Raw genomic sequence first — 21,492 nt, 5'->3', positions numbered from 1 at the left:
TGTGCCACCTTAACACTAATGAAGTTTTATTATAAACTGGATTGCATGCTTTTTAGCACAACACAGAGCTGATCCTCAACACTTGCTAGGCAGCTTCTCCCGGTGGTACCGGGAGGGGCCCTGGCTGCATCCCCCCCCCCCCAACTCCTCCAAAAGCTACAGAATGGCCTGGGGATGGGGGGGAAATACACCCCCCACCTGACCAGCCATCTTCTCCAGGTATCTTACTTTCTCTAGAGGCCGTCTCAGCTCAGGCTCCACCACTAGTCTTGACGATTCAGGTAATGGCAAACAGCAAGTAGATTGCTCGTTCCACCAAATGAAGGCTTATAGATGGCTGCTGAGGAGGGCAGGGCAAGGCCAGCAGAGCCCACTCCTCAGAGCCAGAAAGTGCCCACTGGCCAGTCAGAGACCTGTGAGCTGGCTGGGGGGGGGGGTGCCAGAACCCGGCAGGAAAAAACAATGCTGCAGGCCAGTGCACCCTACAGGGAGCCAACTCAGTAAAACACGTGACTCCCTGGAGGACCATAGAGAGGAATCCTAGAGTGTCCTAAAATGGCTACCATTTCCCCCCCGCTTCTGGATTTTTGGTGAGCGGGGGAGGGGCTTGCAAATCGGAGGATCCCCTGCCCCCAGTGGGGGATTGGGAAGCCTACTGAGTCTCTAGATTATACACGCCTTTAGTTTCTTCACTGGATGGCAGGAGTGCCTAGCTGTGATGCAGAAACTGCACTTAGAGCAGAGTTTGCACACAGTGCTCATTAAAGTCCAGGGCTTGGATTGTCGCCTTTAATCTGAGATTGAAAATTCTTTTTTTGCAGTGCCCAATGCCTTTTTTTTGGGGGGGGGGGAGCATTTTGCATTTTTTGAAGGAAGATAATTTTAGAAGTGCCTGAGAGTGGTTTATAGATAATAGGCATGAATTTCTTAGCCCCTCATATTTAAAACTTTTTACAATCCCTAGCCATAGGCGGTCTTTTGTGCTTGCCAGACTGAATGGTCTGCCAGCTGCAGAACTGAGAGGTAGCTATGTTAAAATTCCATTTTCAGAGTGTTTTTGCAGTTGTATATCTGGTGCATTAGAAATGATAGACCATCTTTTGCTATTATGTGATCAATAGACTGCCCCCAGGGTTTTTTGGATTACCCCTATTTTTTTCTAGATATCAATTTCCAGTCGAGTCCTGGGTGGTATCTCTATTGCTAGCCGATTTTGATCCAGAAATAACTCAATCTGTTGCAAAATATTTGACAACAGAGCTTCCTTCAAATGCTAAAGTGAGTATTATCTTGCTGACCTTATGAGTATTTGTGTAAGTCCACTATTACATCTTATCCTCCTATGTCATCTATAACTAAATTAACTTCTTGTCTGTTCTGTTGTATTCTGTTATGTTATGCTGACTTGGTCTGTTTTGTTCTGCTATGATGTATTGGTTTTATACTTAAAACCATTGGTCATATGAGCTTAATAATAGAGGGAAGGAAGAAAAAAATGTTCATCACGTAAGGATACAGGAAAAAAGACAGAAAACTGGCTCCAAACATTTAGCGGTATTATTACACTGGGACACTGTTATCCTTAAACTGCTGGTCTAAAGGATCTTATGCAGTGTTCTTAAATCTCTGTAAAAGTCAAGAGGAATTTTAGGGTTTTATATCCTATTGTTCTTTACCTTAAGGAGTCTCAAAATGGCTTACAATGATATTTGCCTTCCTCTCCCCACAACAGTCACTCTGTGAGGCAGGCGCGGCTGAGAGAGAGAATTGTAACTGGTCCAAAGTCACCCCGCAGGCTTCATGTAGAGGGGTGAGGAATCAAAACTGGTTCTCCAGATTAGAGTTCATCACTCTTAACCAGTATACTACGCTGACTCCTAGAAGAAGAGACCAAGTTTGACACCAAAGTTGCCAGCAGCAGGAGGCAGATTTTGTCTGTCCTGATAATCTGTGTCCCTTATCACTACCAGAGAACAGAACTAGAGAACTGAACCTGTTTCTAACTGTATACCCAGGGGTCATTTTGTAGAAAAATAGGTGGTGGATCTCATAGGTATAAGTAATTAGCATATGTTGCCCCTGTCCCAGCCAAAAGCAATCCAATGCAAGAAAGGAGAGCCCCAGGAGAGCAAGGTCTGCTTGGGCTGGCTAGAGATCCAGCCAGTCCAAGCAGACCTCACTCACCTGGTGCTCTCCTGAGCTCCCTCCCAGTCAAAAGGCCAGCAATTCATCCCCTGCCCGAAATTACATAAGAAGTGGAGAAAGGGTGCAGGCTTCTCCAGGGGTTCAGGAGGGCTGCTGGGGGCATGGCAAAGCCCCTGGTGGCTGGCTGGCTGCCTGCTCTCCTAATTCATGGATTGTTATGCAGGTGGACCTACTATTCAATGGACAAGGTAGGTGGGGAGGAAGAGGGGGAACCTTCAGAAAGGTTCAGGAGATGAGCTCCTGCTGAATCTGAGGTCTGGTTCTACCCATTTATTTGCAGAATCCTATTTGGCTTCTAGTTATTGGACATTTATGAATATGACAAGTGTCATTTTGAAACTAAGCATTAATATATCAAACAGGCATCTGTTAAAAAAATCTGGTGTCAAAGACTATGTAGGCGAGAGATGGTGTTACTGTTATCTTGAGAGAGAATGAGTAATGGCTTGAGTTTGAGATGGGCAAAAGGTATTATTGGATTTGATTGCTGATAGGGATTGAGTTTGAACTGAAGTCAAAGTGACAGAGGCAAGGTTAACTGAGCAACTTGTTTCAAAGCAACCCAGTGTTCCCATATTTCCTAGGTAGTTGTATACAAAAATATTGCAAGGGGAGATTAAACTAACATTATTTACATTCACCTTTATCCAATTAGTCAGGTTAAAGAGAAAAACTGCATATTACAATGACTACTGCATTCCAGGTGTGGACAATTTATAACTTCAAGAGTCACCTTTTCATTGTTATGAACTGAAAAGAGACACAGCACTGATAACTATGTAAAAGCCAGAGAGGCCACAAATGGGAATGAACACATAAACATATGCTTTCCAGTTGTTCTTTATGCTATTGGAAGAGTCACAAAGTCACCACACCACACAGAGAAGCCCACTCTTTTGACTGGATATTGTTGTCATCTGTGTTACAATGTAATGCAAACACCTCTGTCTTGGAATGCTGGCCTTTCTTTGTAATAACTCCCTTCCCTTTGTCCAAGTTTTGGTTGTGCCCTTGTGTGTATACACATGTTATATATACTGCACTATGTATGGCTGTATCCAGGGCTTTTTTTTAGCAGGAACACACAGGAACGCAGTTCCGGCTGGCTTGGCGTCAGGGGTGCGGCCTAATATGCAAATAACTTCTTGCTGGACTTTTTCTACAAAAAAAGCCCTGGCTGTATCCAGTTGGGTATAATTCTTCATGTATCTGATGCAATGGTTTCTAGCTCACAAAAGATTGACAACGAATTTATTTAAGCAGTCCAAACTATCTTTTTTCACCTGCAAACAAGAGACTAAAACAACTTATCCCTCTTAAAACACCATGAACTGGATAATTTCTGTGTAAATCTTTACTGTTTTTAAAATTCATGATATTTATTATTTGTAGACAGTTCTGTAATATTTGTCCCATTCTCTACAAATGTTCTTAAAAGAGTTGCAGGTATTATAGAACTCTACACAAATAACAGATATCATACAGTAGTATGGAATTCACTTTCAACCAATATCTTAATATTTGGGATGCCCTGAAATTAAAGTTATCATGAATGATATGAATCCCAGAGTTTATAGAATATAATAAGATGTGTGTACCAAAATAAGCCTTCACACATCATTACTGTCTATGTACATTCTTTCTGTCTCTCTGAAACCCACCTTTTGTCCAGCAATTGTCGATGACTTAAGGCAGGGTGTAGGGTTGCCAATCCCCAGGTGGGAGCAGGGGATCCCCCGGTGTGGAGGCCCTTCCCCCGCTTCAGGGTCATCAGAAAGCGGGAAATGTCTGCTGGGCACTCCATTATTTCCTATGGACACCGATTCCCATAGGGCACAATGGAAAATTGATCTGCAGGGATCTGGGGTTCTGGGGGGGGGGGGCTGTTCTTTGAGGTAGAAGCACCAAATTTTACGCATAGCATCTGATGCCTCTCCTCAAAACACCCTCCAAGTTTCAAAAGGATTGGACCAGGGGTCCAATTCTATGAGCTCCTTCATTATTTCCAATGAAGGGAAGGCGTTTAAAAGGTGTGCTGTCCCTTTAAATGTGATAGACAGAATTCCTTTTGGAGTTCAATTATGCTTGTCACAACCTTGCTTCTGGCTCCACCCCCAGAAGTTCCCACTCTCCTGGCTCCACCCCCCCACTCTCCTGGCTCCACCCTCAAAGTTCCCAGATATTTCTTGAATTGAACTTGGTAACAGGGTGCTACATAAAGCTGCAGGATTCTGTCCAAAACAAGTTATTCCAAAGTTCAAGATGGTTGGCAGTACAAAGTTTGCTTGTACCTTAGTGCTTCTCCCATCACATTTCCACAAATACCTTTGCCAGTGCAGCTTGGATCATTTGGAATATTTCAGCAGATGGAAGGGATTTCAATAAACTAATCATCTCCTCCTACTGCAGCCCAAAACGAATCCCTGAAATGTTAGGGAAAAGGGGACTCCCAGGAATCACCTTGCCCCTTCCATTTGCCAAAATTATTTATGGGATCCAACCCAGCGAAATTCCATGCAGAGTTACTTAACTCTAACACCACTGAGATAAATTGATTTATACTAGACTAACTTTGTACAGGATTGCACTGAAAATCTACTAGTTTATGTAGGATAATACAACTCTCATCTCAATCATGATGTGATTAACTAGCACATGAACTACTTATACTAAATCTCCAAATATAGTGGACCAGACAGTTTTATATTCATGAATGGATGGAAATATTATTTAGTTTGCAGTGCTGGTGAGGGAACAGCTGGGCTTTAGGCAATGCAACTGTTATCGCTCATTATTTCAAGAAAAATAATACAAGATTATGTAAGACATTTTTTTACCAACCAAAATGCTTTAAAATAACATTACTATGTTGAAATCATTGTGTACTAAATCATGCTGTTCCCACCGTATAAATGTACTCTAAAAATCTATTTTTCTTGAACCATTCTGAATTATTATAATAGGCAATATTCTATATTTTCAGCATTCATGGAAATAAACACTTTACTCCTAGTAACAATTTTTAGCTATCAAGCTGTAATTCACATTGTATTTAAGAGCAACTATATGTTCCCTATAAAATATTCAAAACATACCTTAACTGAGACTTTGCAATTAGTTCAAGTTAATACAATTAATTTCTAGTTTATTGACAACTATTCTTTAAGCTACACACATAAGAAGGTATTGGTATGTCTGAACATATAACTTTGATCATGTCAAAGGAATGAAACATCCAAACAAACTCCTTACCTGAAGACCGTAAGAGGTAGCTATTGGCAAAAAAGTGCAAAGAAAGAGAATAATAAAAATAAAATCAACATAAAATGAGTAGAAAACTAATGAACTGCAAAATATGGGTGTAATGATGAACACATTATAAACCTATTCATTATCATTTTTTCAGTACAAAATAGATCATACTATTAATATGTTAGTGTTATGTAATAGCCTTGTTACGTTAGTCATATAAATAAAGCATTCAAATAAAATTAAAATTAAAATGCCACTGCATTTTGGCTGCAGTTTGATTTTTTTTAAAAAAAATTCTTCAGTCCAGATTCTAGGTAATAGGTCACAATGACTAATGTTATATTTGTGTACTGTTTGCAGGGGATTGAACTATGGTTGGTAGCTCAGGTTTTTTATGTTCTTTGTGATGGGGATGATCCTGTCTTTATGGAAATGTCTACAATGCATGAAGCTGTGCAAAAGGTTAAATGACAAATGGTTAGAGACGCTGGACTTAACTACATTAGTCACAAGTCAAATGTGATCAACACTTGGGGAACAGCAATGTCTGCCAAGTTTTATAGGACAAGTTTTCATGTTTTAATAGGGAACATACATTCCCAGGACACAATCTTCACTAAGCTCAGGAATTCTATTTCATTGGTCACAACTGCCATTTACACTGTATCTTTACTATCATGGCAAACACATTCCATCAAGAAAGGTAATAAATATGCACCCCAAATCCATATATTTTTATACATTAACATTCAAAATACTTTTAAGACTTGATAATTTTGAATGGCAAAGCATCAAATAATTGTTTTTAATAAATTCAATTCCACTATATAGCTTGCAAATTTGGTTTTGTATAGTTGCTATAGAAGACAGCTGTCCTAAATGACATATATGAAAACAATCACCAGTGCTGTTCCATATAGCTTGAATTATGTATGTGCGGACATGGGGGATATTTTCACATATCAGCACAATTACTAACTAACAGATTCAGTTTTAAAAATAAACCAGGGTCCTGTACTTTAGATTAATTTCTTCCACAGAGGTTCCTGGAGTAATATGTTGAGATGCTGCATGTAAACATCTTTTTGTTGCTTTCCATGGTGGAATATAACCTATGTTACATGGCACTGTGCATAAAAAGTAAGCTTGTGTTTGGTCAATTACTGTTCTTCTCCTGATAGGTAGGAACTGCACAAAAGTGGCAACACAGAAATACCAGTCAATCTGCCCCTAAGTATAATATACTTAGGTAGCAAAAACCTCTTACTTCCTATGTAAAGGAACTGTTATCATAAAGAAAAACTATAATAATTTAACAATATTATTTCAAGTAATACAGAGAAGCATGACAAATCCATCTACCATTAATGTCACAGGCTGCTAATCCCCCCCCTTTCCAATTATCACTGTAAAATGGAAGTGGGCATTCAATGAATGGTTCATCGAACCACTTCAAAGAGGGGGGAAATCTGACTGCATGTTGGTATCAATGTATTAGTTCTACCTATCCTTTAGCAAACTGTAGTAAATAAGTTATCACTGAAAACCCAAAAGCAGTCAAGAGACTGTCTAATTCATTTCCAAAACATTTCATTTGTACCTAATTGAAAATTTAATAGCAGGCTATAAAGATTCAGGCCATTCTAGGTAGGTTTTAGTGATGAATCTTTCAGGATGCATTAAACGAGGATTTATTGACTATGAAGCAGATACACTTTTTCAAAAAACCCAAAACCTGCCTCTTTCATATACCAAAACACCAGTAAATTACACTATAAAGTGATGTCTTAGAATATAGGATTAATTTTAAAAAATGGGAATGTATATTTAGACAGGAAACAAGGTCTATGAGCAAACAATACAATCCAGCCAAGGTAAGCATGTCTAAAACTTGTTCATTTTAATTAGAGAGATTTAGGCATGCACTTTTATATTGAAATCAATAGACCTCCAAACCATTTAATTTCACTGGACCATCGATTTTTAAAGAATAAACCAAGAATTATTAATTAATTTTGACAAAATAATTACATTAGATTTGTGCTAAAGAAAAAATAAGGTAAAATCATAATTAAATGTTTAGACAACCCTACTTGTTTGTCTCAAGTATATAGGCTTTTATTTTTGTGAATAAAAATGAAAGCTTATAAAGTTACTTTATTGCTCTTAGGCAGATGTTGCATATCAGTCACTTGTGAAAAAATACATAACACTTTGTTTAATAAGAGAAATATATGCATTTGTATATAAATAATTATATATAATTTTATTGGTATTAACAGAATGCAATACCATACATTGACCTGACAGAAATAAAACATTTCAAAATACATTTTAAAATTATCTCTCCATAGGATAGTATGAAATATCAAGAAATTAGCATTGACATTTACAGTACACCCTTAGCTAAAAATAGAAAGAAAATCCACATCCAATCACAGAGATACAGGCAAATAATGATCCATAGGAGACCCAATACTTAATGACAGAATCTGAATAGAATCTGAATCTACTTTGAAAGACATTCCAAGAAAATCTTGGTCTCAGAACCATCTCCTATGGACCCTAGATGATTTACAGAGAATACGTTATGCCTGTGCTGCAAAGCAACATCACTCACATTTAATCCTAGAAAGTAAGGAGAAACTGAAGTTTTCTGTCTTCAGTGTCTGAAACATTCCAGTGTGATGCATCACTTCATTGTGATAGTCAGCATTTGTGCACCAGCTGATAAATCATAAACCAGTTAACAAACTCTGTTGCAATCCAAAGCATATTTAATTGAACATAAGGTTCAAACTACATGCAACAGGAACAGATCCAATTTCTTAAACCTAGATTTGCCCTAATCATATACAAAGCAGGAGCTGTAAGGTCTAATTTTTAAAGCAAAAGGGACAGTCATATAAGAAGAGATGAATCCTCTGACTGCTCAACTCTTATTTCACCAGAGTCTCTCCAAGCGCATTTTTTTCCTGGCTAAACTCCCTTTTGATGTTAGATCAGGTTCTGGGGGAGTAAGCTGTGGTTAGGGGAAGGTTTAAGAGCTGCTTCTACAATTCCCGTGTTGTAAGATTTGGAACCTCATTCCCTGTTTTGCACATGATTGGGAAAATCCCAGATTTATATAAATACAATTTTGTGTAGTCAATAGGATAGTTTTCCAAGTTAACATGGTTAGGCTGTAAGTCTCGCAATAATCTGTGCACACCTAAACTTGATAGAATACATTTAATTTAGTATTATACAGCAAGTTATTTTCCTTCACTAATGTAAAATACACCAAGAATGCTATTAGCTTTTTCCCACTTGATCTGGATGGAAGTTACTGAAGTTCATTTCAAAAAACAGGATTTTATAGTTACCATAGCTGATCCCTCTTTCCTTCCTTGAGGACTGCACAGCACACCTGAGTGTCATCATAGCCCTTCCCTGCAATGACCCTCTTCCCCTTCTCTTTTTCCCAAGTTGGTGGCAGTATTTTCTGCAACTGTATTCCATGTAGCCATGTGTTGCGCCTAGTGCCTCTGTAGAAAGGATGCATTCTTCAAAATAAAAGCAATAGGTCTGGCAACAAGTTTGCCCTTTGTAAGACTTTCCTGGAGGCCCCTTACCCAGGCATCTGGTTGCCTATGTTTTAAAGTCAGTTCTCACTTATAAACATCAAAGTTATTCAAGAAGAATTGATTGGCTTTCTGAATGCAGGACATTAGAGGTTGCTTGCAAGAGGCTGAAGATGAGTCTCCGTCGTGCCAATTCTCTCCGATCTAAATTCTCTAATCAATAGTTTATCAATCTCTGAGTCCAAACTGTTCAGTGCCAAGAGAAGTGGATCCGAGTTGGCATGGGGAGGTTCTATCAACTCTCGCAGTGCTTTAGCCTAATATGATAAAGCAGTGATACAATATGGTAAAAGAACTGTAAATGGGCCATTATTTCTATATCACATCAGTACTGCATTAGAAACATGATCATGCAACCTTGATAAATAGAGAAAGCATATATTGCAAGATTTTTCGGTGGTGTTAGCTGTATGGTGTACTTTTTATCTGCATGCACTTTCAGGAAATAAAGGTCATTGCTCTGTTCTTGAATGAGACTTCAAAAATTTCAGTCTCTGGTGGAAGAAAAGCAATTAACAACAATTCTAGATTTTTAGTTTGCATACAAGCTACAATAATTACAAAATCAAAATAATAACATAACCATAAACTTATATTCTCAATAAATATACAACTAGGATTTCCTATTTAATATGCATTTCAAATTGCAACTCAGAAAATACTAAATTGAATTAAATGTCCAACTTTATCAATGTGAAATTTGTGGTTTTATTTTCAAAGGCAAAACAAACACATACAACAGCATACTATATCATCTACTGTAATAGAAAATGCTACTGAAAAAGGAAATGTGATTCATTTTTACTTGAAATTGTTATGCTAAAAATAATCCAAGAAGAGCAGCAAGCATGAATAAAGCCTGGGCTTTTATGCAGAGGTAAAATAATAAGAAACAGTAATGTACATTTTATAAATATATACATATTTGATATCTATACTTTTAATTATTTTTAATTCTGGTTTAAAGTCAAAACTGACTCCCAAAGCAGCTCACAGGAATAAAATGATAATATGTAACAGTACAAAATCAATAATCCTGAGAATACACACACACACACAGGCTGCAAGATGTACCGGTAATTAGTTTTATTGGTAGACTAATCATCTTAACGCTTTGGCTGATCAACTGGTAAGAGCCAAATTTAATCAATGGGAGAAAAGTCAAGCACAGTATTTCAAAACTTACTTTTGGTTTTGTTCAACTGAAAATGTACAAGAACCAAACTCAAAGGATCTGTAGACAAGGTAATTGTCTATAGCCATAAGATTTTAAGAAGAGCCTTATTTGATCAAATCAAGGACATAATGCTTGAACAAACATTAAATCTGAACAAACTCCACAAACAGGGCACAACAGTTCTTCCCAAAATCAGATACTGAAGTTCTAGTTAGTAATGACTAACAACTTGCTACTCTTTGTGAATTTGACTAATCATTTTTAAGAAGTCATCTAAATAAAAATAACTATATATTTGGGCAGCAAATCCCATAAACTAATGATGTATATTTCATCTGTTCTTAACCTACCATCAGTCAGTGATCTGTAGCAGTTAAGAGAGTCCACCTAGGATCTAGAAGATGCAGGTTCAAATTCCCACTCACGCCATGGAAGCTTTCTGGGTGATCTTGGCCCAGTCACACTTGCAGCCTAACCTACCTCAAAGGGTTGTTGTGAAGATAAAATGGAGGAGAGGAGAAGGATGTAAGCCTTAGGCTGAGTTGGATGACATTAAATCCAATGAAGATGGAGGTCCTGTATCTGAGCCATTTGCGGGGGGGGGGGGGAGGGGGGTGGCGGCAGTGAGGTGGGATTGGGAATCAGGCTTCCAATCCTTGGTGGGGTATGATTGTTACTAGTGCTGAAGGTGAAGAGTCTGGGGGTCTTGGATACCTTGCTTTCAGTGGAACACCAGGTCATCACAGTTGCCAGATCAGCGTTTTACCATCTGTGACTGGTTAGGTAGCTGGTTTCTTATCTCTCTTCCCAGGACTTAACAACAGGCTGGATTACTGTAATGCTCTTTACGTTGGGCTGCCCTTGAACCTGAATGGGAAACTGCAGCTATGTAAAATGCAGTTGCCACATCTGCTAGTAGTCCTCGGTCTGAAAGATGTCTGCTTAGCCTTGTCCAGAGATGGAACATGCTCCCACTCAAGATCAGGGCCCTGTGGGATTTAATGCAATTTCACAGGGCCTGTAAAACAGCTGTTCCACTAGAACTTTTGTTGAGGCAATTGATGCCTGAAGACTTTGGCCTCCCCTGCCTACACTGCCCAGGTGAATGGCCCTTTCTTAAAGATCATTATAGCATCAATTGAATGGGTCTTTGTTTTAGTCACCATATGCCTTGCACTTGTGGGCAGCATTTGTGGATGCCAGAAATCAAGTCTTTTCTGTTTGTTAGTTTTAAATTTTTTAAACTCTGTATGAACTGTATTTATTATTATGTTGCATTTTAACTGCTGTGACCTGCCCTGAGCCTGCTCATAGGGAGGCAGGATATAAATCCAACAATAAATAAACTGGAGAGAAAGGCAGGGTATAAATAAACAATAAATATCACTGGGTGACTAAGATCTAGTGTTATAAAGTAAAAAGGTCTTAATCCACTCTATCTATACCACTTAAAGCCTATATTATGGTGTTGTGAAGAAGAAAAAGTGGCAGAAATAGCACAAGGTTGCTACAAGATGAAACTGATTGGCCAAAAATTTTAAAAGATATGATAGTAAAAAAATGAAAAGTGGTGGACTGGTTTATTAGTATTAGTCATGGTGATATGCAGTTTGTGAAAAAAAATGACTCTCAACTGAATGCTAATCATGCTACTAATGTTTCATATTATTTTAGTGTTCTGTGCTATTAAACTATTTTCACAGTGCAGACATTATAGTTAAGGACACAACCCAGATTGCACTTTCATTGAAATCAATGTAATTTACTGAAACTGTCAACCCAAAGAATGTCACTGAAGACCAATTCAAAATCTACATGGCAGATGTAGTTGAGGAGTGGGGATCAGAAATTTTCCACATATAAGGACCCTTAATTCAGATTTGGAACATGGTGTATGAGAAGGAGCATAAGATTTCAAATTGGGAACATGGTGTTGGGAACATGGGAAGGGCAGGCTAAAAACTGAATTAAAAAGTCGAATTTCCTTCCTTTGGGAGGGGGGACCTGAAGTAATTCCAGGAAATGGTTACTTTCCCCACTGGAGAAACTTATACATAGCCATCAGTTTAGGTAATTTTCTAGTGCCATTGAAAGGCTATTTCAGGTCAAGAAAATGGCAACAAAGGGAGGTTTTCATTTCTGCTTCTCATGAAGCCTGGTACCAGTCTGACGTGGATCTGGATGTGCCTGTGGTTTAAGTTCCTGATGGGAAACCCCCAGAACACAATGTCTGAAAGTTTGCATGGGGGAGATCTGGACTCTTTAATGTGTGAATCAGTCTGAACCACTCAGGGAGGCAGCTGGGAGCTCATACTATAAGACAAAAAGAACTGAAAAAGTAGTTTAAATTGATAAATAAAATGAAACCAAAAGTAAATATGTAAATAAATGTTCTAACTATTATTCCCATAAAATAATCTTATAAATTGGACATTAAATGGGAATCAAATAAAGGTGGAGACTATCCACATGAAAAAGCTACAGCCGTTTGTGTCCTGAAGGGGTAAAGTGGCAACAAGTACACAAGTACATAATGTTCATGTTATGAAGACAACATCGTACTGTTCATTCAGTTCTTATGGCTCTTCAATATTATTATTATTTTTCAACTATGAACAAAATCAGTCTTGACACAGGTTGTGCCTCTGTCAGCTGACAAATTAAATAGGCTAAACTTTGGCTTTACTTTTGAACTTACCTCTCTTTGCTATCATCACCTGAAATACTGATTTGATGCAAGATTTTCAGGCCTTCCAGTGCCACTTTCTGAGTTCTCTCAGCTTGATTCATAACTCTATTACTAAAACAATTCACCTATTGTCAGTATGTAGACCATGTGATACCCTCATCAAATCACAACAGTGAAGCCTCATCCCCTTTTGCATCTATTACAAACTCATCCAGTACCACCACCTTGCTGAGGCGAAGTTACTCTTTTTCTGGATAGCTGCTATGGTTGTTAGGGTTGCCAATCCCCAGGTGGGGGCAGGGGATCCCCCGGTTTGGAGACCCCCCCCCCCCGCTTCAGGGTCATCAGAAAACGGGGGGAGGGGAGGGAAATGTCTGCTGGGAACTCTGTTATTCCCTATGGAGATTTATCCCCATAGAAAATCATGGAGAATTCATCCATGGGTATCTGGGGCTCTGGGGGGGCTGTTTTTTGGGGTAGAGGCACCAAATTTTCAGTATAGCATCTAGTGCTTCTCCCCAAAATACCCCCCAAGTTTCAAAAAGATTGGACCAGGGGGTCCAATTCTATGAGCTCCAAAAGAAGGTGCCCCTATCCATCATTATTTCCTATGGAAGGAAGGAATTGAAAAGGTGTACCGTCCCTTTAAATGTGATGTCCAGAACTCCCTTTGGAGTTCAATTATACTTGTCACAGGCTTGATCTTGGCTCCACCCCCAAAGTCTCCTGGCTCCACCCCCAAAGTCCCCAGATATTTTTTGAATTGGACTTGGCAACCCTAATGGTTGTGGTGTTACTTTCTTTTATCTGCATCCAGCTGGCTGTCTTCCTGACAGCTGCACAAAAAAGCTACATGTTTTCCTGTCAGCTACACAGCATACAGTGGCCTAGATTAGTAAGAGGGACCCAGAGGTCTGAATATATAAGACCACTTCTGGCCAACCTGCATTGGCTGCCTGTATGTTTCCAGCCCCAGTTCAAGGTGCTGGTCTTAACCTATAAAGCCCTACATGGCTTGGTACCACAATACCTGTAGGAGCACCTATCCCAACCTTAATCTTCCTGGATACTATGCTTAACCTCTGGGCCTTCCTCCAGGTTGCAACTCCTCAAAGGTAGGTGGCAATTAGACGAAGGGCCTTTTTGGTGGTGTCTTTAGAGCCCTGTGGCGCTGAGTGTTAAAGCTGCAGTACTGCAGTCCTAAGCTCTGCTCATGACCTGAGTTCGATCCCCAGTGGAAGCTGGGTTTTCAGGTAGCCGGCTCAAGGTTGACTCAGCCTTCCATCCTTCTGAGGTCGGTAACATGATTACCCAGCTTGCTGGGGGGAAACTATAGATGACTGGGGAAAGCAATGGCAAACCACACATTAAAATGTTGTGAAAGCAACGTCACCCCAGAGTCGGAAACAACTGGTGCTTGCACAGGGGACCTTTCCTTTCCTTTCCTTGGAACAGCCTCCCTGTTGTGGTGTGCCAATTACCATTTACCATTTTTTTCAGTGCCAGGTTAAGACAACCCTCTTTACAGAGGCCTTCAATGACCTCCCTGGTTATCCAGGGGTTTGATACAATTAACCAGGAGTTTTCTTTCACTTTGGGTCAGGTCTATTGTTCTTTAACATTTCTAAGTTATTTTAAATTAATCTTTAATGTTGAATGTTTTTAATTTATTGTATTTTACTGTTTTATATTTGTTGGCTTTGAGAGGTATAGAAACAGTAACAATAATAGTACTAGGTCAAAAGTGTGGAGGTTTCAGAGAAGGATGGGGAGTGGGTTGCTAGAGAGGACAGGGTTTTTACTTCCACACCTGGCACAAGGAGTGCACTAACTGCTTACTTGGCCTCCAGTCCCTCTGAAGGCAGCTCTTTCAAGCTGGGAGCCACTTATTGACCATAAGCGGCGGCGACGGGACCTGCTGTGGGCGGTGTGCTTGCAGGAGAAGATAGGAGCTGAGTCGGCCGGGGCCGTGGTCGGGCGTAACTGAGGCGAACGTGGAGGTTGAGGAGCCGAGCCGGCCGGGACCGTAACGGGACGTTTTGAGGCGGTCGCGGAGGCTGAGGAGTGGAGTCGGGGGTTCGAGGAGCCGAGTTTGAACTGGGAGCCGAGGAGATAGCAACAACGCTGGGCGAGCTGTGCGTTTATCCCCCTTACCCCCCCCCTCTTTCCTACACGGGAGTGGGCTTGATCGGGGAGAGTACGGCATTGACTGATGACCGAAGGGTCTGGAAGAACACTGGAAGGGGCCGAATTGAGTTGCTGACGGGCAGATTAGGGCGGAGGCTGTGTGACGAAAGGGACGCGGGGGGCTTATACCCCCCGAGCTCCCCGAGTCTGCACGGGGCGTTGTCCGAGTCTGCCGGTCGGCCAGTCGGCCATACAAGTACTATAAGAACATTTCAATGACCCTTACCCAACTATCCACCTCTCGGCATTCCCCCCCCCCCATCACCCTACAAGAAGCAAGCTCCACATGGATATCAGTACGCCAGAAGATAAAGATAAGGACATGGCAAAAATGAGAACATTGCACCCATAGGCACTAGCACTTTAAAAATCATAGCACTTTACTCAACTGTTTACATCCCCTGTCTTATCCCCCGCCCATCTGATCTAGCTGCCAATTGAGTGACATTTATTTATTATTGGTTGTGATTTATAGGCTATTTAAATTAATTAGAGATTGTTACTGGCTAAAGTGAGAGTTGGAATTATAGCAAATTAATTAAGGAAGAAGTTATTGGGAGGGTTTTTTATGATTAATGAGCTTTTGAATTAATAATTGACTTGTGGCAAATTAACTAAGGAGGGATAATTATTGGGAGGGTTTTATAGTTAATAAGCTTTTAGATTATACTAATTTAAATTTAGCTAACAATTGGTGGGAAGCTTGGAAGAGATTTAGTTAAATAGCTGATTAGTAAATTGGCAGATTGGATTAAAATAGATAGATCAGCTGGGAGGAGGGGGTGGAGGAGGGGGTAGATCTGACGGCTCCATCAAATTGAGGTGGCATTAACAGGAGATGATCGGCCTGGGGATTCCAGTGCTCCTGGGGAGGGGAAGATATGACGGTGGGACGAGGCAGAATTATAAGGGAAGGAGGTTGAGACATAATAGTGCTCGACCCCCTTCCAGCCTTCGCCCCATCCCGAAGGTGACAGGTAGCGGGGCCAGGTTGAATCACCCGCCTCCGTCACTGGTGTTATGCAATGCCAGGTCCATTAATAATAAGACCTCTGTCCTACAGGAGTTCCTGACCGAACAGGACATGGACCTGGCTTGCGTGACCGAGACCTGGGTGCGTGAAGGGGAGACGGTAGCTCTCTCTCAGACCGCCCCCCCAGGATACTCGGTCTTTCATCAGTCACGGACTAGCGGGCGGGGGGGTGGGGTGGCACTTTTCATACGAGAGGCTTACTCCTTTAGGGCTCTTCCGGCTCCAGAGATTCCGGGCGTTGAATGTGTTGGCCTGATGTGGGATGTTGGGGAGGGGTTGGCAATCTGGCTGGTGTACCGACCGCCTAACGCACCGGCCGGCGCCCTACCATCCCTGGTGGAGGCCGCGGCGGGCTGGGCGCTGGAGCACCCAAGGCTTTTGGTCTTGGGTGACTTCAATGTCCATGCCGACGACGCGGCGTCCAGCCAGGCGATGGACCTGGTGTCATCCATGGCGACACTAGGACTCTCCCAGGTTGTTACAACACCCACCCATCAGGCGGGACACATGTTAGACCTGGTCTTTGTGGCCGGAATATCAGTGACTGATATTGCAACGGAAGCAGTGCCATGGTCAGATCACTTTGCCCTTAAGGTCCGTATGGAGGTGTCACCCAAAACCTGTTTAGGCGGAGAGCGTATTTTAGCTCACCCGCGGAGCCTGATGGACCCGGAACGGTTCCTAACGGCTCTACGGGATACCTGGCCCGCTGGCGATTCCCTGGATGATCTGGTAGAGTCCTGGAACGATGGGCTCTCCAGGGCCATTGAGGAGATCGCACCCAGGCGCCCTCTGCGCCCCCGCCCGAAACCGTCGCCCTGGTTTAACCGGGAGCTGCGGCAACAAAAGCGGGAGCTCAGACGACTAGAGAGGCAATGGCGGCGTACTCGAGACGAAGTGACCCGAACATCTTATAGAGAGAGTTTGAAGGCCTATGAGATGGCAATCAAATCCGCAAAGAGAGTATTCTTTGCGGCTAAGATTGCGTCCGCAACCTCGCGCCCGGCACAATTATTTGATATAATTAGAGGACTTACAACGCTGCCACAAGGCAGGTTAAATTCTATTGAATTGGAAATCGGCTGTGAGGCTTTTGCGAAATTTTTTGCGGATAAAATCGCGTCACTTCGCCCCGACCCCCCTGCCAGTTTGGAGACAGTTAGCGAACCTGAGGCCCCGAGCCTGTCTTCGGACTATACTCTGGATGGCTTTAGACCCCTCAGCCTGGAGGAAGTTGACAGGATTCTCTTATTGGCTCGCCCAACAACTTGTAAATTGGACCCATGCCCTTCCTGGCTTATTAAATCTTGCCAGGGGGATCTTAGATATCCTGTGCGGGATATCATAAATAGATCCCTAACGGAAGGGCACTTTCCAACGCCACTCAAAGAGGCTGTGGTCCGTCCCCTCCTAAAAAAACCATCTTTAGATCCGGCCCAATTGGCACATTATCGGCCGGTTTCTAATTTGCCCTTTTTGGGTAAACTTATTGAGAGGGCAGTGGCGATACAATTACAGAATTTCCTGGAGGACGCTTCCATCCTTGACCCATTTCAGTCCGGCTTCCGCCCGGGACACGGGACGGAGACAGTGTTGGTCGCCCTAGTAGATGACCTTCAACGGCATCTGGATCGGGGTGGCTCGGCGGTGCTGATGCTGTTAGACCTGTCGGCGGCGTTCGACACGGTCGACCATCGGCTACTGACGTGCCGCCTCGCCGACGCAGGGATTCAGGGGTTGGCCTTACAGTGGCTTTCCTCTTTCCTGGAAGGTCGGGGACAAAAGGTCGCAGTAGGGGGGGAGCTATCCCAGAGGCGCACACTTGATTGTGGTGTGCCCCAGGGGGCGGTTCTCTCCCCGATGTTATTCAATATCTATATGCGGCCTCTTGCCCAGATAGCCCGAAGGTATGGGCTGGGGTGTCACCAGTATGCTGATGACACCCAGCTCTATCTACTGATGGACGGCCGGCCGGTCTGCGCCCCGGAAAATCTGGACCGGGCATTACAGGCCGTGGCTGAGTGGCTCAGACTGAGTGGGCTGAAGCTAAATCCTACGAAGACAGAGGTCCTTTGCTTGGGTCGCCGCGGCCCGGGGGGGGGGATCCCCCTGCCAGCTTTTGACGGTGCACCGCTGATGGCGGCGGACAGAGTCAGGAGCTTGGGGGTGCTGTTGGAGCCTTCCTTAAAGATGGAGGCTCAGATAGCAGCCGCTGCCAAGTCCGCATTTTTTCATCTTAGGCGGGCAAGGCAGCTGGCCCCCTTCCTGGAGCGCGACGACCTAGCAACAGTGATCCATGCTACGGTCACCTCGAGGTTGGACTACTGCAATGCCCTCTACATGGGGCTGCCCCTGTCCCGGACTCGAAAGCTGCAGCTGGTGCAGAATGCCGCGGCCCGGCTGTTATTGGGTCTCCCAAGTGGGGACACATTCGGCCGGGTCTTCGGACTCTGCACTGGCTTCCAGTGATGTATCGAGTCCGGTACAAGGTGCTGGTTATTACCTTTAAAGCCCTATATGGCCTGGGACCTGCCTACCTGAGGGACCGTCTCTCCCCATACGTTCCCCAGAGAGCACTGAGGTCAGGAACACAAAATCTCCTCTCTATCCCCGGGCCAAAAGAAGCCCGCCTGAAAGTCACTCGAGATAGGGCTTTCTCCGTTATGGCCCCCACTTGGTGGAATCAGCTGCCGGAAGAGGTGAGGGCCCTGCGGGACTTGGTTCAATTCCGCAGGGCCTGTAAGACGACCCTCTTCCGGCTAGCTTACACCTAGCCGGGATGGAACTTGACGTAACTGGCCTGCCATCTGTTTATATAAAATGATATGTTATTGGTTTTAAGCTGCTTTGTTTTTATGAATTGAAATGTATTGGTTTTAATGTTTAAATGTGAAGTATTTAATTGTTCTATTTAAATTGTTAAATTGTTATTGTTGGAAGCCGCCCTGAGCCACTCCTGGGAAGGGCGGGATATAAATCCCGAATAAATAAATAAAATAAATAAATAAATAAGCCCCACCAGGCAGTGGCCTTGCCTACGGTACTGAAACATGGGGTAGAGGTGCCATATTGGGAGATGGGGCTTAGAAGGGCCACAGGTGATATGTAAAAAAACACATGTGGCTCCTGAGCCACTGCTCTAATGCTAGCTCTCCCTTTATTAATAAAGAGTGCTAACAATATCATCTGTGTCCCTGCTCCAACATTCACATCTTGTAATGTGATATATGCCATTTTGCTAATAATATCCATCTGCCATTTACACAGTGCAAAGAAGTCATTCTCCATTGAAGAGGTTCAAATGGGACAATAAAAATTGTAACAACTTGAGATAGAACAATTTGATCTTGCTATATATTTTGAAGCAAGCCTGAAAGTCAGTTATTCAAACAAAGAAATTTCAGACTGAAATTCTAATGTGAAGTTATTAAAAGGCACTGGGAATTATTAGCTCTCTAAAACAAGCCCCATCTCTTAGACAATAACTTCAGAGGTACCTTGAAGAATTAAGAATCAATTAAAATCAATCAAGATGAGGCCAAATAACAATTAACAGCAAACAGCAATTAAAATGAAGATAAATCACTAGAGGCAGTAAACAGCATATTAACTGAACCATAACAACCATATAGTAACTATAAAACAACATAAAAAGGACCAATAGCATCCATACCTAAACAAACAAACATTAACCAAAAGCCAGAGTGAACAGAAAGGTCTTACTTGGCATATAAAACTAAGCAGACTTTACACAGTAAGCAACTGTAAGAATGGAATTCCACTTTTATGGAGCTATAATGGAAAAGGCCCTGTATTCTGGTATCCACCTACTTCACTTCTGAAAACAGGGACAACAAACAGTATGTTGACTGGAGTATTTCCACGTACTCCATGTGGGGCTGCTTTTGAATACTGTGTTAGGAGGTGATCACAGCAGTCAGAATGTGATCAGAGCATGGTTAACTGTGACAAAGCCTTGTCTCTGAAGGAAATGCCAAAACAGGCTGATCCACTTATGGTATGAAAACACAACACTTGCTTCAGAAGAGATTTGTACTTCTATCTGCAGACCTATGATACTCTGGACTTTGGAAATTGCTATTCTGAGAAGACTACAACCACATGCAGAACAGTCTGACTTTATAAGCTCTTAATGGCAACGCCACTAGCCAAAAATATAACAGCAGTGTCTTATTTTTGTGCCCACATCCAGTTTATTACCACCTGCAAACACAGGTTAAGACTGTAAATTAACTCACCCAATTCTCATGAAAACGAGAGAAAGCATCAGCATACTCATGACGCCTAACTCAACATTCTTGAACAATCTCTTCCATTGGTCTCATGTTAAATAGCATAGGAGGACATGGAATCTTGCAAGATCCCAGAACGCAAGTGCCTACAGTTCAACCTTCTAAAGCCACTCCACCACAGTTGATTTGAAGCACCAGAGCATGGTGCTTCGAGTTCGCATCCTGGTCAACAAGCCCACAGTGATTTTAATCTGAACAAATTCTATACTCATTGAGTCCTGCTATAGTAGCTTGACAATATCCTGTGATGAGGGTTTAGGGATCATTCCTGAACAATATGCCACATGAGGAGGAGGGTCGGCAGAGAGGATGAATCAGGTAAAAGTGAAGAACTGCTTCTGCAATCCTGCTACTACTGATTCACATTATGTCTACAAAGCTTAATTTGTTTCCAGGCCAAATAGTTTAGAGAAGAACAACTGGCTTCTTGAAAGAATATGCATGCAAAGTTAAAGAATGATGCTAGGATTTTCAGTCTTGATTGCAGAAAAAAAACTCCAAATGAAGAAGAGAACAGCAAATAGCATTTAGCAATGCCCTCTTCTTCAAACTGCTAATAAAACTAGAAAATTGATCTTAGAAAAAAGGCAGCTAAGATGTTGGAAATGATTTTCTAATATTATTTACAAAATGTGAATAGCTGCTTTTTTGCTATAAGGTCACTTGACAAAGTATGCATGCAGCAATACAAATGAGGCAGAGGATATGTTTTACATGTTCTCAGTGGAATGAAGAATGCATGCTGCAATGAACATCATTTCTTTTACCCAGCCAACAGTGACAATAAAGGCAAATTCATTGGTCTCTTTGATCATTGACAGAAACTTGCTCTCAATATTGGCATCTGCTAGAAGAACATGATCAGGAATTTGTGGCTTCTTTGTCTGAATTAGCATTGTTTGGATGCCTTTTATTTATTTATTTCTGCACAGTATTCTAAATGATTAGGTTAATCAGAAGTTATTCATTTCCAAATAGGTCATACCAGCAAAGGCATTGTGGCTGGTGGGTAA

The 21,492-nt window shown here is 42.0% G+C and overlaps 1 protein-coding gene across 6 annotated transcripts in view; it reads right to left on the bottom strand.

Moving 5' to 3' along the window:
* CNKSR2 (connector enhancer of kinase suppressor of Ras 2) overlaps nt 1-21,492 on the bottom strand; it is a 267,343-nt gene that overhangs the window by 11,221 nt on the left and 234,630 nt on the right. The window contains exon 21 of one of the 6 annotated variants that reach the window (XM_060234064.1): nt 7,697-9,337. The exons of the other annotated variants lie outside the window; for them this stretch is intronic. Within the exon in view, the coding sequence (XP_060090047.1) occupies nt 9,333-9,337 (5 nt within the window). The 3' untranslated portion in view covers nt 7,697-9,332. Of the gene's footprint in view, nt 1-7,696; nt 9,338-21,492 lie in introns of those variants that run through there. 6 annotated transcript variants of the gene reach the window in all.

The sequence above is a fragment of the Heteronotia binoei genome, chromosome 3 (genome assembly GCF_032191835.1).
Source record: "Heteronotia binoei isolate CCM8104 ecotype False Entrance Well chromosome 3, APGP_CSIRO_Hbin_v1, whole genome shotgun sequence".
NCBI lineage: Eukaryota > Metazoa > Chordata > Lepidosauria > Squamata > Gekkonidae > Heteronotia > Heteronotia binoei.
Note: the sequence above shows the minus strand (reverse complement) of the source record. Positions and strands in the feature narration are given on the sequence as shown.